General features: G+C 32.9%; 3 protein-coding genes across 3 annotated transcripts; 1 reads left to right on the top strand and 2 right to left on the bottom strand.

Moving 5' to 3' along the window:
• Window positions 1-847: 847 nt before the first annotated feature.
• LOC101503447 (abscisic acid 8'-hydroxylase 3-like) lies at window positions 848-4181 on the top strand. Its single transcript, XM_004509247.4, has 9 exons — window positions 848-1092; window positions 1513-1837; window positions 1926-2075; window positions 2253-2504; window positions 2810-2896; window positions 3022-3100; window positions 3235-3341; window positions 3446-3564; window positions 3643-4181. The coding sequence occupies exons 1-9, from the start codon at window positions 848-850 to the stop codon at window positions 3755-3757; spliced, it is 1479 nt and encodes a 492-aa protein (XP_004509304.1). The 3' UTR covers window positions 3758-4181.
• A 680-nt stretch (window positions 4182-4861) lies between these two features.
• On the bottom strand, window positions 4862-10881 carry LOC101503122 (toMV susceptible protein tm-1(GCR26)). Its single transcript, XM_027336546.2, has 8 exons — window positions 9969-10881; window positions 9085-9291; window positions 8488-8703; window positions 8178-8394; window positions 7575-7822; window positions 6394-6572; window positions 6047-6300; window positions 4862-5153 (listed from the first exon to the last, which is right to left on the bottom strand). The coding sequence occupies exons 1-8, from the start codon at window positions 10767-10769 to the stop codon at window positions 5002-5004; spliced, it is 2274 nt and encodes a 757-aa protein (XP_027192347.1). The 5' UTR covers window positions 10770-10881; the 3' UTR covers window positions 4862-5001.
• A 120-nt stretch (window positions 10882-11001) lies between these two features.
• LOC101502803 (S-adenosyl-L-methionine:benzoic acid/salicylic acid carboxyl methyltransferase 3-like) lies at window positions 11002-13317 on the bottom strand. Its single transcript, XM_004509245.4, has 4 exons — window positions 13139-13317; window positions 12628-13032; window positions 12246-12500; window positions 11002-11626 (listed from the first exon to the last, which is right to left on the bottom strand). The coding sequence occupies exons 1-4, from the start codon at window positions 13211-13213 to the stop codon at window positions 11258-11260; spliced, it is 1104 nt and encodes a 367-aa protein (XP_004509302.1). The 5' UTR covers window positions 13214-13317; the 3' UTR covers window positions 11002-11257.
• Window positions 13318-16884: the final 3567 nt, after the last annotated feature.

Genomic DNA, 16884 nt, shown 5'->3' with positions numbered 1-16884 from the left:
GTTATGACTCCTCACCATTCAAGTTGTCATTTCCACTCGTCTATAATATCCAACCTGGTATTCTTGAGAACTAATTAAGTGGCATTCCATCATATATCAATTCAATTTATTCTCTCTTTAAGGGAAAAAATCAGATTTCTTTTTTTGTTTGAATCACTATACAATATAATAGTTATGAAGAAAATTGGGAAACTAGCTGAAGGGGGGTCGCATCACAATATTGTTGTCTATATCAGAATCTAAGCTAAAATAGTAATCCACCGTGACCAATCGTGTGTCATTTAAATATCACAGAAAAAAGTTTGGTTAATCATTTTAAGCGCACGAACTCATGTCACAATTCCATTTACCTGTGATAGCAGGCGCAATGTGTATTATTTCATCTAGTGTAGTGTAACGTAGCTTTCAAACAGCAGTATAATAGTGGAAGGCATTTCAATCAGCATCCAAGTCTGTTATTATATCACAAAACCCAAGTTTTTGTTTAGTCCACTATTTTTTTAAGAAGAATTATTGAATCCAAATATTTACCCGCTTTGATGATCAACCTTGACGTGAAGTTCTTTTGATTAATAAAAAATCGCTTTCATTACTTGGCAATTTCTTACATTAATGTGTGTCTTCTAGCAATAGGAATCTTCTAGTTTTTAAACTAGCAATATTTCCAAAGATGCTCCTCGTTCTAATATCTTATAAAACAAAGCATCTCGACTTCTACAACACTGTCTTCGTACCAATTTAAATAGCATTATTATAAGTGTAATCCAACTGAACTATATTCAAGACTTTAGTTCTTGGCTTTTATTCATCACCATTGTTTAGAGAAAGGGCAACAATAAAACAAGAGATGTTGAGTCTATGGAGGGAAGAACTAGTATTTGTAGTGCATAATTATTATGACATAACCATGGTCTTATTTTTCTCTATAGGACTAACATATTTGGCTTCAAGAGCTTGGAAAAAAACTACAAGCAAGAGAGAAAATATCCCTGGTCGGCTAGGATTACCTCTTATTGGGGAAACTTTTTCTTTTCTTTCAGCCACTAATAGTACAAGAGGATGTTATGATTTTGTCAGACTAAGGCGATTATGGTAAGTGACTTACTTCCATTCCATCTTGATATATGTACAAATTCAAGAATCCTCTCAAGCATACAGTGACTGATATTCATTGTTTTATCATCAAAGGCTAGCTAAACTTTGTTTTCATCACCTCAAGTAGGAAAAGTAAGAGTGATCATAACCGGTGAATTTTTATACTGGCATAGAATGGAGTCAATTAGAAAATATTCACCAACAGGTGAATTTTGATTTGGTTTAAATATGCAATACAATAACCTTGATTATTATCTGTAGTTTTAATTAGACATGTATAATACTAAGCTGAATATTAGACTTAATTATCTTTTATACCACACTAGTATTTATTATAAAGTTTTGTCAGAATTCTAATAATAAACTGGAAACATGAGCCAATGGAACAGGGGTAATTTGTTGATTTGATGTAAGTAGGCATGGGAGATGGTTCAAGACAAGGCTCTTCGGCAAGGTCCACATATTTATTCCTAATCCTGAAGGTGCGAGGACGATTTTTTCTAATGACTTTGATCTTTTCAACAAGGGTTACGTAAAATCAATGGCAGATGCCGTGGGAAAGAAAAGCTTATTATGTGTACCTGTTGAGAGCCACAAAAGAATAAGGCGTCTTCTATCTGAACCATTCTCAATGATTTCCTTATCTGCATTTATCACAAAATTTGATAAAATGTTGTGTGGAAGGCTGCAAAAGATAGAAGAAAGTGGGAAAAGTTTCAAGGCATTGGACTTCTGTATGATGGTAATTTAAATTACCAATTTCTGAGTTGAAGTATACTGAGATATGATGTGACTCCTACTAACTCCTATGAAATGTTTGACATATAAAGATGACATTTGATGCAATGTGTGATATGCTTATGAGCATCACGGAGGATTCATTACTCCGACAGATTGAGAAAGACTGCACTGCTGTCTCTAATGCCATGTTGTCCTTCCCTGTCATGATTCCTGGCACCAGATATTATAAAGGCATCACGGTTAGTGATATTTACCCAAATATGGGATTTACTAGTCCTTTATTGTATGTAAATTAGAATGTCCTACTAGGATTTAATTTGAGTGATTGATTTAATTAGAATGTCCTACATGGAGTTATTTCCTTTTTCTTCCCTGAAGTTTCATTAAGGTTGAACTAAAGACGATAGCTAAAACAGGCTCGTAAAAGGCTCATGGAAACCTTCAAAGAAATTATTGCTAGACGTAGGAGGGGAGAAGAGTCTCCAGAGGATTTTCTGCAGTCCATGTTGCAGAGAAACTCATTTCCAGCCAGTGAAAAGCTTGATGACTCAGAGATTATGGATAATCTTTTGACATTGATAATTGCTGGACAGACTACTACAGCAGCAGCAATGATGTGGAGTGTAAAATTTCTACATGACAACAGAGATGAACAGGACATACTCAGGGTGAGATGCTGTATAGTTTTTGTTGTTGTTATTATAAAATCATGGACCCAACCCAACAGATCTAGATTTATTACCAGTTGTAAGTATCAAAGTTATGTTAAACAACAGAATTATATATAAAATTTTAATGTCATTTTCAATAGTATTATTAGTTTGGCGCTATTTGCAAGAGATGAACCTCATTTTCTTTCTTGAGGGCAGGACTGGGTGGTATTGGATAGGAGAGGGAAAACTAGTGTTGTACTTGGTTATAGAAAATCATGTTCTCCTTTGCACGTTTGGATAATGTTCATCTTGACTTACAGGAAGAACAATTGTCTTTAATCAAAATGAAGCCAGAAGGTGCTTCACTTAATCATGAAGACATCAACAACATGCGTTATGGTTTGAAGGTTGGAGTTTAGACTTAAAAAAACTTTACTGTTTTTACATAACCTAAAAACTTTACTGTCTACAAACTGGAAGCACCTACTACAGAGTTACTCAAATGTCAAGAATCTCTCTGTGATCTCTCCAGGTAGTTAAGGAAACACTGAGAATGTCTAATGTCCTATTATGGTTTCCTCGTGTTGCACTGAACGACTGTACAATTGAAGGTAAACTACCAAACACCCTTAAAAATAATTAAAATGAAGTTTTCATTGAATCCAGCCTCAACTATTTGAGGGCTTCTATCATCAGTCTCTGGTATTCATGATTATGTTATTAACTATACAAGTGGCAACAACAGGGTATGAAATCAAGAAAGGTTGGCACGTTAACATCGATGCAACTTGTATACATTACAACTCGGATCTATTCAAGGATCCATTGAAATTCAACCCACAAAGATTTGATGTAGCTAGCTCTCTCTCCCTCTCTAATTTTTGCTTTTTGTTTTCTTGAGTGTTTTATGTCATGTCCTCGTGTCAGAAAATTATTTGACGTAATTATATCTGCAGGAAATGCAAAAGCCATACAGTTTCATACCTTTTGGATCAGGGCCTAGGACTTGCCTTGGGATGAATATGGCGAAAGTGACAATGTTGGTCTTTTTACACAGACTAACTAGTGGTTACACGTGAGTTTTTTCTGCCATACCAAAATTTATATCCTTTTTTTCTTGAACGGACAGAAATTAAAATATACTGCTGCATAGGTGGACCCTTGATGATTTAGATACTTGCTTAGAAAAGAAGGCACACATACCTAGACTAAGGAGTGGCTGTCCAATAACGTTGACGCCCATAAACAAAAACATGCCAGAGGCATAAACAGGGGTCATGAAAGACTAAGAACGATGCAACAGACAGCTGTGTATATCTGCAGACTTGTGGTTTTGAGGCAAACAACATCAGACAAAATAAATTTGTGCAAGAATTATTAAATCATTAATCAAATTAGTGCACTACTTTCAAGAATTGATATTCCTAATCTATGGTTTGTATACTAATTATATAAATATAAATTGAGTAGTAAAACATAAGTTGCAAGTTAATCTGGTGGTGGAGGATCACGAGACCTGTTATAACTTTGGGGTAAATCACCACAAAGAATAACCAGCAGAAAAGTACTCATGAGTTGCAGCTGTACCAAACAGAATAGCATAACTAAGGATCCGTTTACTTTCCACGTTTCTTATTTAATTTTCACTCCAACTAATAAACATAAGATAATATAGATCAAATATTTCTCTCACCATGTTTCTTTTACATTGTTTTCACTGTTTCTAAAGATGCATTCTTCCTTATGTGCCTTTCATCTTCTCTTTATCACAATTGTGTACTACATTAGTCTTCCATCTCTTTGTTAATTTAAAATGATCAGGGATTTTAAAAACTGAAAACTAAAATTGTTATCAGAAAGTAAACAGACCCTAAGTGACACACTGGTATAAATAGATATAATCCAAATATTTTGAAATCTAACAAACCTTAGTTTTTAAGTGACTTTCCACTTCACAAATAATAGTCTATCAATTTGCCCCAGTTAGGAAAGCTCAAAGCAGGTGGGCCCAACACCCAAGGAATAAAGTAGACCAACACCAACTGTGTATTGATTATGAGCAGGCCTTGTTAGGAAAGCTGTTAAAAGTAGTTAGTTAAGTAGCCTTCTATAAACAGAGAAAGAAAATAAAGGAAGGCAGTTAAGGTGAGGATGGACCGACCAGGCTCCAAATTCCTTGAGTTTTCTTACCTAAGCACTGTTGCTTCTGTGCATTTTCGGGTTTTCCTAATCCAAAGTTCGAGTCATAGATGGTAAACTATCAACAGTAAAAAGCAGAGTTGATAACTGGGTTAGTCATAGATGGTAAACTATGATTTGTTACATAAACCATCACTCGCACTTTTTTAAACATCACCCTTGCATTTGCTCCATTATTAAGAAAATTTGCATCATTTAATACTAGATTCTTCACCTTCACAAATTTGGTAGGTATCAAAAAGTGACAAGCAGCCATTATTAGCAATGTAGCGTACAGAACACTGACATGATTAAAGTACATACATATTGAACCTCAATGAATAGAAATGGACTTGTATTGTTTGACTGTACTTGTGATAGCCTGTTCCACAGGTAGTCTTTCCATGCTTGAAGCCCCATAAAAACCATGGACTCCCTTGGTTCTCTTCAATATAAATTCTGCCTCTTCCGGACCAGAAATCGGACCTGCATATTCCAGTATATTATTCTCAACTGGGACTAGAAGTTGACAGATATAGACCACTATATTTATACATTTAGAACAGTGAAAGCAGTAAGGTTCAATAACTACATCACGACTCAGCCTTGCAAACAGCCAAAAGAAGTTAGGAAAAATTCCCAGCAAACTGGGAACTAAGCACACCAAGAACAAACACAATAACTTAACGAGGTTCAGACACTTTTGCATCCATGGCAACAATATCATTTACCATTAATACATACAATTGTCACTCTAAATGGATCTCTCACCCAAAGCACACTCAAGTAATAACTCTCAATGAAAAATCATCCAAGACAATTCCATAAAAATTCCCCACTGGATTTGGCATTTTTGACTGAAATGTCTGTTCAGAGTGAGGTATAGTAATTTACCATACCTCACTCTGAACAGACATTACAGCCTAATGTCTACTTTCTGTTTTTTGGCTCAAAGCCTTCTAATTCCTTTTTATCAAAACCCTTCCATTATTGCTCTATTTTAGAGCCAGCATTCCAATGATACATCAAGTGTGTCCCTTCTCATTTCCTCACTTAGGGCCAACTTCAAATCCTATAAACTGGCCTTTTTCTTTCCCCCTTTTTCATCTCATAGTTTTCAGTGTGGGCCCATCTAAAATTTAAGGCAACAATTTAAGCCAAAAAAACTCAATACAATAGAAGCATTCCATGTGGACAGCTCAAACTTAATGTCTAGGAAGATATCTTTTTTCAGACTTCCAGTTATTTGATGAAAAACATTCTAAACTCTGTCACTAGACCTAGAATTTAACAACTGGAAGGAGAACACAAAATTTACTATTTAATCTATCAAAATACATTAACACACAAACAAAAATATTTCGAGGGGATGTACATACCTCCATGGCACAGCACAATAGCACTAGGATTTATCCTATGTGTTGCATCTGCAATAGCTTGAACAAGAACAACACTTTCCTCAAGTGAAACAGCTGTTTTTGCCCCTATGGAGCCTGTTGTGGTTAGACCCATATGGGCTACTATAATATCGGCACCAACTTTAGCCATTTCAGTAGCTTCATGTTGATTGAATGCATATGGAGTTGTCAAGAGACCCATTTGATGGGCTTTTTGGATCATCTCAACTTCCAAGCTGTTGATTTAATATGAAAATGAATCAAAGTCGTCAGAGGTGTAATCCAACTTATGTGGTTGCTGTATTGAGAAATCTTCCCATAACACCTACCTGTATCCCATTCCTGTTTCTTCAAGATTTTGCCTAAAATTACCATCATACAACCCAACAGTTGGAAAATTTTGTACCCCAGAGAATCCAGTAGACTCCACCTGTTTAAGGAAGTGATCCATTCGACGGAAGGGATCTGTTGCACATACACCAGCAAGAACTGGTACCTTCTTTACCACCTGAAAAGTGAAAACCAAAGATCAGTATGTAAGACAGACTGAAAGATAAAGAGGTTCATTGCTACCTTGACAAGGAATTACTATGACATATTATTTCCAAATTATTACCCAAGATAATTATCGATGGTGAATAATTTATTATAGCTAGCGGCAAATGAGCTCAAGAATTAGTATTCAGTATCACGTTCTTAATTGTCATGAACCAACTATCCCAAAAGCTTAGACTACTAAATGAAGTCACATGAACAGCCTTAGAGCATATTTCTAACCTTAACTTCCAGGCCAATTAATGAAAATTTATTTTAACATCAATAATGTTGTAATATGACTGAGAACCAACGAAATCAAACAACAAAATCTCCAATGCAGGTACTTAGGTGGTCATGCAATAACCAGTTCTTTCGCGCGCCATTGGAGACTGTCATATAAGAACGGATCTTCTATAAGAACCAGTTCTTAAATCTTAAGAGTTCAATTGTGGGACCCATTTAAAGTTCTCAAGGAATCTGCCATCATAGTGAAAATTTGTTGCAGTTTTGAAATTTTATTTGGCATTGTAGGACCCACTAAAAGTAATTTAGAAACCCAAAATGGGTTTTACCATTAGAGATGCTCTAAGAATTTATTATTGCCAGTAAAATAGTGTTTGTGATGATCCAGACACGAAGTGCTTTCTGCTTTACCATTGGACCTTTACCCCCAACAGCCCACAGTCCCTCCTAACATCTTCCTCCTTCAACACTCTCTCCCACAGTGATGTCCAGTTTTTATTTCTAAATATTTTTCCACAATTCCATTCAAACTTGACAACATTTAATTGTTTAGTTTGTCCAACTTATCACCTATATTTAACAATAATCTTGAAATTGTGTATGTTCAAAATTCAAATTAAGAAGCATCTGAAGAATTAGCTACTTGAAGTGAACAATACTTGAACAGAAATTAGCAGTTGGACAATATTTTCAGTCTCTAAGAACAAAAGTATAGAAAAAATATGTGTACTGGCAAAACTTCATTGGCCATGTCAAGCACAACAGCATTAGCATCAGCAAATGGTAACAACCCTGCTAATGAACCTCTCCCAGCCATCCGGAAGCGCCCTGAGTTGTACAATACTATTAAATCAACTCCTCCAGCTTCTTCAAACTTGGCAGATATACCAGTCCCAGCACCAGCTCCTATTATAGGAATTCCTTTATCTATTTGATATTTAAATTGCTGCAATATTAGCTGTGTTTTCTCCAAAGTTTCTGCCAGCAGAAATGAAAGCGGTACTTACAAAGTTAGACAAAAGGCCAATTATTTCTTCCAAATTTAACACAAGTTTAACACAAAAAGAAGCTATTGGCATCGAGTAAATATTTTTTCAGGCGAACATCCCGACACTAATTAAATTTCACGGAAAAATGAACATGAATAATGAGGAAAAAGAAAACAACTATTCATTGCAAAGTGGTAGCCATTGTTGGAAACCTGGAAAAAGAATATGCATATTATTTAACAGCCAAATCACTAGAAAATCAATATTTATTCACATCTAGAATTGTCATTAACAAAATATTTTGAATAAGTAAAGCATGATGCAAATCTAAATGAAATGAGAACCTGGTTTTGCATCTGGGAATTCTCTAGGTGTATAGACAATGGTCCCAAAGCTTGATGTATTTGAAACAGAATCCTCATGGAAGTGTTCAACAGACTCATGAATGGCTACTGGTGGATGAGTAGAATCTTTACCAGTTTGCTCATTAACCACTAAAAAAGCATCAACTAGTGCATTTGCAAATTCAAGGTCATTAATATGATGGGGATACACCTTTACCTGCGCAATACAAAACTTTTGACCTTAAAATGTCTTCCTAGCAACAAGTAAAATAAAACCCAAGCAAAATTGAACTTTACAGTTCACAAATACCTGTCGATTATCATCAGTCTGAATAAGCCTTTGTAATTCGTGAAGAAGAGTATCAGTTGCCTCTGGATCATAAAAAGGCTTACCTGGTGCATCTAAAGCAGATATACCTTTTTCTGGAAGGCAAACACAAATCTTAGAAGATGAACTGTTCAGTTTATTTGCTATGAAATCAGCAAATTTTCTGTTCTCATCCACTGTTGTTCGCATGAGTGAAACCTGGAAAGAGAATCAATTGATTTATTATATTAGCACGACAAAATCAGCCATTTCAACAAGTCAAACATTTTTAATTCCAGTGAATTATAAAATGCATTTTGAGTAGTCCAATATAACATCACTGATAAATCTTGCTTTGGAAAATCAGCCATTTCAACAAGTCAAACATTTTTAATTCCAGTGAATTATAAAATGCATTTTGATTAGTCCAATATAACATCACTGATATATCTTGCTTTGGTCAAAGTCGTGGGATAGAGGGAAATATATGATCAATATGGGTAATAAAAGTGATATAGTAATCATGGCAGATATGAGTAGTTTTCAAGCAAAAACAAAACAGAACACCTTAGTCATGTAGTGTAGCCATCACCTAGTCACCTGCTTATTGTGTTCATATATATTTCTCTGCTGGAAATTCTGTGGTATGGTATCTTTTGCTCCAAAGTTAACCATGTCTAATGCTCCCACACTCAGGACCAGGGGAATTTTCTTCTCTATTATCACATCAAAGCGAGAACTGTCACAAGCCATTACGCCTCCAACTATGTAGTCTGCTACCTCTGTTGTTGTGATGTCCAAAACACCCTAAGCAAAATAGAAGAAAGGCATATGTATAAAAAATACAAATAGAGGTAGGAATGCATAAAGAAGAATCTGAATCGAAACAAACAGAATACAAGCAACTCCACAAAGCTCATCCAAGTTAAGTGTCTGCTTTCCCAAAATAGCCTTTGTAAACACAAATCTAAAATAATCTGAATAAGTGTTGGCAACCATGAAAGTAAAAAAGAAATTTGTGATCTATGTAAATTTAATGTTCTCTGAAGGGTCAGGCTCAGTGGTTTAGCCTAGACAGTCATGCAGTTAGAGCAACGACCATTTCTGTCAATGTACATAAAGCAAGCCCAAAATCTCACATTCACATCCATAAGGTGCAATGGTACCAAGTAAAAGGATATTTTAAAAAGCAAGCCATTCAAGAAAGAATATCCATGTATGTTTAATATCATAGGCCTTGACCTTTTCCTCAAAAAATAAAAAAGGCTTTGACCATGCTACTCAAATTTGCGATAATATTAAAAAAGAAAAGACAGTACTAATAAGTGAGATTCTAAATTTAAAAAAGACAAACCAACTTCATATGCTAATCTTCCAAAGCAGCTGCAAATCTCCAATGCTTTAAACAAAACACACCAAAAACATATCACTATCAACTAAAATTAGACTGTCGAATGCATATAAACTTATCAATTACCAATTACCTGTATAAATCCTTCTCTAATCAAATTCTCCATAGCCCTGCCACCAACCCCAGTGGCATGAAAAACCAAACTCTCATAACCTTCTCGATGCAACCTATCTCTAACAGCATCAACACAAGGAGTAGTAACCCCAAACATAGTTATACCAACAGTAGGCTTATCATAAACTTGAGAAGAATCACTCAAACTCCGAACCCTTCCAACAACCATCCCAGCGAAAGCAGCAGCAGCATTGGACAAAACCACCCTGCTAACACTATTAACGCCGGCAACGTCAACAATAGACGGAAACAATACCAAATCGGAAGTTCCAACGTAAGGTTCCGTTTGGCCACTAGCAACGGTTGAAACAATAAGCTTAGGGATCCCGAGTGGAAGAGACCTGAATGGAGATGACAACAACGACGTACCTCCACTGCCGCCGACGCCGATAACTCCGGCGACACACTTATCGGAGTTAGATTTCAGCAAGAATTGCTCCAGCGCTTGGCTCATAACGGAAACGGCTTTGCCTCTATCTTGTGGAAGAAGCGTGGATTCATTTGAAACGGTATCGTTGCAAGAGATAACATCGTTTCTGGAAACGAATTTGAAATCTGGTGAAGGTTGTGGTTGGTTTGGACCGGTGGAAACATCAAGCACGATGATCTCTAGTTTGGGGGAAATGTGATTGTAGAAGCGATTGAGATTGGAGTGAAGTGAATCGGAGAGGAAACGGAGTTCGTGAAGTTTGGTGTCTAGGGTCCCGACGCAGAAAACGCGAAGAGTGGTGGTGGTGGAGTTGGCGGTGTTGAGTGCCATGTAAATTTTGTTGGATGGATGAAAAGTAAAAGAGGGAATGAAACCTTTAGTTAGTAGTTTACTTAATGATATTTAATGAGTAGTAATAATAATTCAGTTGAGAGTCGTAATTTGGTGAGAAATCACATGATTACCCTCCATTGGTGTCGCTGTGAAATAAAAGTGCTTTTAAATGTCTAATCTAATATCTTCGGCAAAATGGTAATGAGAACACAGTAAAATAAGCAAGTCGGAGTGAAAAATATTTATATTAATATGGGAAATAGAGGTTGAATCCCTTACCATAAACTATTTAACAGTATTCAGCTATGGATGAATAGAATTGTCCTTGATGGAAATGGAAATATTACAGAACCCAAAATTATCCCCATCTCAGCAACTTCTTACATTACTAACCACACACATAAAACAAATCATCCCCATGACAACTTTGAAAAATATTTTGTAAGAAACCACAATTACAAACCCAAAATGCAAATTGTACTTGCTTATGGTTTTCTAGTCAATGATAAAGTAACATAGATGAACTTTGATATATCCTTCGACATTCGATCAATTAAGATTTCTTGGTAGCGATTAAAAACCTCTTCGATAATGGCTTCACCAAAGTGGCTAACTAGCAATGGTTCCAACAAAGCCCTCATACTTTGTGCAACAATGTATCCATCATCTTTGACTGATTTACACATTTCAAATTCAATAGCATTCAAATTAAAACCATTCCAATACACTTCAAACACCTCCAATCGATCAATGGAAAATGATCCTTCATGAAGAACTTGCGATTTCACTTCTGATGGAGATGGAGTATACCAAGGGACGTTGAAAGTATTTAGTTGATCTTCATTTATAATTCCCTATAATAAACATCAAAACAATTTATTTTAAATTTTAAACTCGTCAAGATAGCACTATTACGAGTGTTAAACAATTCTTTGGGTAATATTACTATTAGTGTCGTTAACTAAAATATGTAACACATAAATGTTCATGTATTTCAATAAAAAAAATCATATGATTTTATATTAACATAAAAAATTACATATATATGATCAATCCGATAGTAATTTTTCATCCAATTATAAAAGTGTCCACATACACATACAATTGATTGATATTTTTTCCTTTGTTTATGCTCTTATATAAATATATTAATGTAAACATCAATTTTCACTACAAGAAAAATGTTACATTTGTGTGAGAAATTTAAAGAGACCCGTTTGTGAAGATAGAGAGGTAGAGAAAATCAACAAATTTTGAATTTGTCTTCTTTGTTTATCATTTTCAATTAAGCCAATTAAAGGGATCAATAGTTTAATTATTTAATGCAAGCTTATGACAACAACGGTTGAAGTTAAATGTTCAAATTTCTTATATTGATTCAAGTGGTAACTCGTAGCAATACTAACACAAATTATTCAATCAAGAAAAAGAAATACCGACACAACAAATTAAATATTGAACTTTATAGTCTACCTGCAAAACCATATCATTAAGAACCATAGCTAGAAGTTCTAAAATATAACAACACTCTTTGCTAGATGGATCATCGCTTTTTCTTCCTAATAGTGTTAGAACCATACGACCTCCTTCAACTAGTTCCTCTGCACGACAATTAAGAAAAATAGAGAAATCTCTCTGAAATTGTTTGTAGTAAGCCCTATAGACATTTGATGGGCTTGTGCTAGCTATGTAAATGTTGCTCTTATTATTGTCTACACCGTTTGGGACCTAATAAACCACCAATGAAAAATCATTATATTCTGTCATATTATATGTAAATGCTTTAATTTGTACTATAAAAAATAATTAATTAAAGGAAGATGGAAGTATGAAATATAGAAGAAAATATATAAACCTTAGATAACCAATGAAGGCTACAAGAGGAATGAACAAAATGCATGCTTTGATTAGAAAATATCTTGCCATAAAAAGAACCTGGAACTCCATAAAAGTAGGATAAACCCATTTCAGTTTCAAATTCATCACATAGCTTAGCTTTGAAACTTTCGAGGGACTTAAATAAATTATTGAAATCGTTTCCGGGTAAATCGTTCAAAAATACATTGTATTCGGGAGATTTATGATTAAATTTCCGACAAAACATTTCCACGGCAATGATAATTTCTGACACCGCCAACAAAGCATTTGGTCCAGAAGAGCAACCCAAATCTGCAATCCTCAAGCTTCTAGAGAGTGTATTGCGATAGAGACTTATTATGGCTTCATCTCTAATGGACTTTGTCAAAGAAATCACTTTCCGCTATAAGTGTATACAATCCATATGACATAATAAAATTCAAAACAATTAGTACACATATATATATGGTTCACATTTTGATTGTTTAATGTAATTATTATGTATATACCTGAAATAAGGAGTTGTTTGCATAGCTTGCATCTCCAACACCTCCATTCATGTGCAGTATTTGGGCTACTTCCATTCTTGTTTCTTTTATCTCTTTTCAGCGTTTTGTTTATGTGTGCTTAGGTAGATCCCATATACCACCATATATAATCAAATGTTTATATGTTAATCACGTGGTAACAAGTTTTTGTTATCATTATTATAAGGGAAATACTATCATGTGTTTTAGTGCCGTAAGGCGGTTGTTATCATTATAAATTCATTGGATGTCATAAATGCTTAAGCACATGTAGGGTGGGGATTTCCAAGATTTTTTCTAAAAAAAAATTATATTTTAGTAGTCTGACATAGATTTATTTTTTAATGTGAATCTGATTTTTTTTTTTAATATGTTGATTTTTTATAAAAGTTTGATATGATGAGTTAGTCTAACAACTTAATATGAAACATATATTTAAATACATTGATAAATTAATATATTAATAATATCTTTTAGATTTTAATATATTTTAAATAATTTAGTTTTATATGATATTATACTTGAATTCTATTTTATAATAATAATAATAATATATTTAGGAGTCAAATAAATTTTTAGTCAATCTGAAATTTTAATAATTTATTTTTAATTTTTATAAAAATTTCTCCACATTTTAGTCTTTAAAAAAATTTCATTTCGAATTTTGATCTCTGATTTTTAGTACTTCGTGTGTACTTTTTTCTTTGTAATGATTTTTTACATTCATCTTTAGGACATCATAAACACATTTTTCACAAAAACTTAAAATATTTTAATAAAAAATAAACTAAATGTCAGTTTTTAATTGTTTGGTGCTTACAAATTTTAAATTTTTTGCATAGGGAATTCTTATAATATTTGAACATGCATGTACAAAATTATTCAAAAATTATAGGGGTCTGCATGAATTAACTTAAAAATAGGATCAAAAATGAAAATTGGAAATTTATATTAACTAAAATGTTAAGAAATTTTTTATAAGATTAAAAACAAAACGTTTTAGTTTTATAGAGATTAAAAATTTATTAACTTTATATTTAAATATATCAAAAACTAATATAATTAAATTATTAAAAATTAGTAAAGTTATAATTTAACAAACAAAAGTTAAAATTTAATGTATAATAATAATAATAATAATAATAATAATAATAATAATAATAATAATAATAATAATAATAATAATAAAATATTATTCATATTTATTTTTAAAAAATATGATAAGTTAAAAGATTTTTGTTGCCTAAAAACCCAATAAATGTTTCTAAATATCTGACCCCATAGGTCCATTAATTGTTCGGGTCTATTCCCATCTCTTATAGCAGTTGCCATATGCTTTGCCCATATTTGTATAGATATGTATCAGTCTGATTTTACAATTATACTGGCTACAGCATGTGAAATATTAATGGTGAGTCAACTCTTTGCCAAAGTGACACTCGATCTCAACGCAATAATTCACTTAGTATTGGGTGTTGTAGTTTAAAATTTCTATGCTTTTACGTATTTTATTATAATAAAAGTAATAACTGTATTTAGTTAATCTCAATTAATAATTTCAAAATGAATAATTCAGATCGCACAATTAATTTTATTGATGTTAAACGATCTCAATCGTCAATCTAACTCATACAAAGAGAATTCGATCCTATTCTATGTTAGAACAAGTTGTATATTTGAGAAAAATTGGAATTGAGAAGAAGAGAGAAAAAACATAATGTTATGAAAACGAAGATTGATTAACTGCATCCGGAGAATGTTCTCCGTTATACATATTTTATATCCGTAATACATATTTTATATCTATTTTGAGTACTCAAAACAGAATTTTAACCTTCTTATAACTACTTCTAATTGTATTCTAATTTTCTTAACTATCTACAAACACTTTTAATTACATTTAACATGCCTCTTAATTTAAAGTGATTCAATTGATGTTAATCCAAGATTGTTCCTCGTCTCTTTGAACTTCACCCTCTTCAAGATTTTAATTAGGATGTCAGCCTTTTGATCATTGATACTGCAATGCTCTATCTTTATCTTGTCTTTCATCATTTTATCTCTTAGGAAATGAAACTTTATTTCTATGTGATTGCTCCTTCCATGAACACTTGGATGTTTGACGCATTCTCGGGTAAAATGTTATACTTCACCACACCTATAGCACAATTTCATGTGTTTTGCTGATATGTTCACAAAACCATCAACAACCTTCAAACCGGCTATTTTCACATCAAATCTCTTAGATTTGTTCCCTTTCACTTCAAATATATTCAGCACTTCTGCTTGCACATCTACCTTGATACTAGCATGAATTGTTGCTTGGCTAAGCGAAATAGGTGGACTCTTGGCATTGAATCCAACTATCCATGCACCACAAGCCTGTGCTAGGTCCACATTATCAATGTCAAATGAGTTTAAGATATCAATCAAATGAATTAATATGAGGATCAAAATTGCAATTATGTCAAAAATTTATTTCTAGATCATATATAAATATTTTCCATATCAATCAAAATACCTTTTTTCAAGTTAAGATATTGTCATGGAATTGTTTTGTTAACAAGGAAGGGAGAGATAAAATGGCTTTTTTTTTTTTCCTTCTGAAATTGACAACTCAATCTAGAAGAATGCGTGAAAAAAGTAAGAACATAGTTAGACACAACTAGGAAGGAGGGTGTGGGGTGTTATTTTATATTGTTTTCTTTGAGTTAGTGCATATAAAAACTCGAATGAAAAAATACGATGAGATAATAAGAAATTTAGGTTAAAAAAGAATCACAAACCAACAACACTTTGTCATTTGTCTTTCTTTTTATATGTTTTAGGATTACATTCGACGATTGTTGATAGACAATCAACACATAAGTTTAAGTATTTTTAATATATTTTATAAATCAACATATATCAATATTTTATGTTTGTACTTGATATTAATATCATGCTTATTTAACCGTTCAATTTTCAATATAGTATATGATAAAAAGTATGTGTTATATGATCAATTATTGAATTAATTCCAACAATAGTTTCTTACGTTACTAGCCAGGCACATAAAACAAATCATCCCCATGATAACTTTGAAAATACATTTTGAATAAAAACCACAAATATGAACTCAAAATGCAAGTTTTGCTTATGGTTTTTTTAGTTAATGATATAGTAACAAAGATGATCTTAGTTATCTCCTTCGACATTTGATCAATTAAGATTTCTTGGTAATGATTAAAAACCTCTTCAATGATGGCTTCACCAAAGTGGCTAACTAGCAAAGGTTCGACCACAGCCCTCATCCCTTGTGCAACAATGTATCCATCATCTTTGACTGATTTACACATTTCAAATTCAATAGTATTCAAATTAATAAATATAAGTACGTAAAGGTGGAGATATTTTAGTAAAGAAAATTTGATGGTAAATTTACTTAACCTTTAAAGAGTAGTATTTGTTAAAATTTATGTAGCTCCCTAATTTTGTCAATCCAAATTTGTATTAAATGAGAATGTGTGTCATAGTATGTATTGTACCTTTTATTCATGTGTAGTAGTTTATTAAAAATAATATTTATAATAATATTCAAAATATTACAATAATTCTACACGTATGCAAATATAGTTGATGCATATAGGCAAGAAGAATTTATTTTTATTTAAGACATAGGAAATATCAAGTAGTAAAATGATTAGAAGTTATTCATTTTCAAACAAATATCTTTAGTATTCTTCATC

This window comes from Cicer arietinum, chromosome 7 (genome assembly GCF_000331145.2).
Source record: "Cicer arietinum cultivar CDC Frontier isolate Library 1 chromosome 7, Cicar.CDCFrontier_v2.0, whole genome shotgun sequence".
NCBI lineage: Eukaryota > Viridiplantae > Streptophyta > Magnoliopsida > Fabales > Fabaceae > Cicer > Cicer arietinum.
The sequence above is the reverse complement of the archived record's forward strand: the minus strand, read 5'-3'. Positions and strand labels throughout refer to the sequence as shown.

Coding starts and splice junctions, on each gene's coding strand:
- LOC101502803 (XM_004509245.4), bottom strand. CDS start 13,213: ATGGAAGTAGCCCAAATACTGCACATGAATGGAGGTGTTGGAGATGCA. Junction 12,501..12,627: donor GCCTTCATTGGTTATCTAAG/GTTTATATATTT, acceptor GTGGTTTATTAG/GTCCCAAACGGTGTAGACAA. Junction 11,627..12,245: donor TTAATGATATGGTTTTGCAG/GTAGACTATAAA, acceptor TGTTTATTATAG/GGAATTATAAATGAAGATCA.
- LOC101503122 (XM_027336546.2), bottom strand. CDS start 10,769: ATGGCACTCAACACCGCCAACTCCACCACCACCACTCTTCGCGTTTTC. Junction 6,301..6,393: donor GAAACAGGAATGGGATACAG/GTAGGTGTTATG, acceptor TTAAATCAACAG/CTTGGAAGTTGAGATGATCC. Junction 5,154..6,046: donor TATTGTGCTGTGCCATGGAG/GTATGTACATCC, acceptor TGGAATATGCAG/GTCCGATTTCTGGTCCGGAA.
- LOC101503447 (XM_004509247.4), top strand. CDS start 848: ATGTTGAGTCTATGGAGGGAAGAACTAGTATTTGTAGTGCATAATTAT. Junction 1,093..1,512: donor GTCAGACTAAGGCGATTATG/GTAAGTGACTTA, acceptor TGATGTAAGTAG/GCATGGGAGATGGTTCAAGA. Junction 2,076..2,252: donor GATATTATAAAGGCATCACG/GTTAGTGATATT, acceptor TAGCTAAAACAG/GCTCGTAAAAGGCTCATGGA.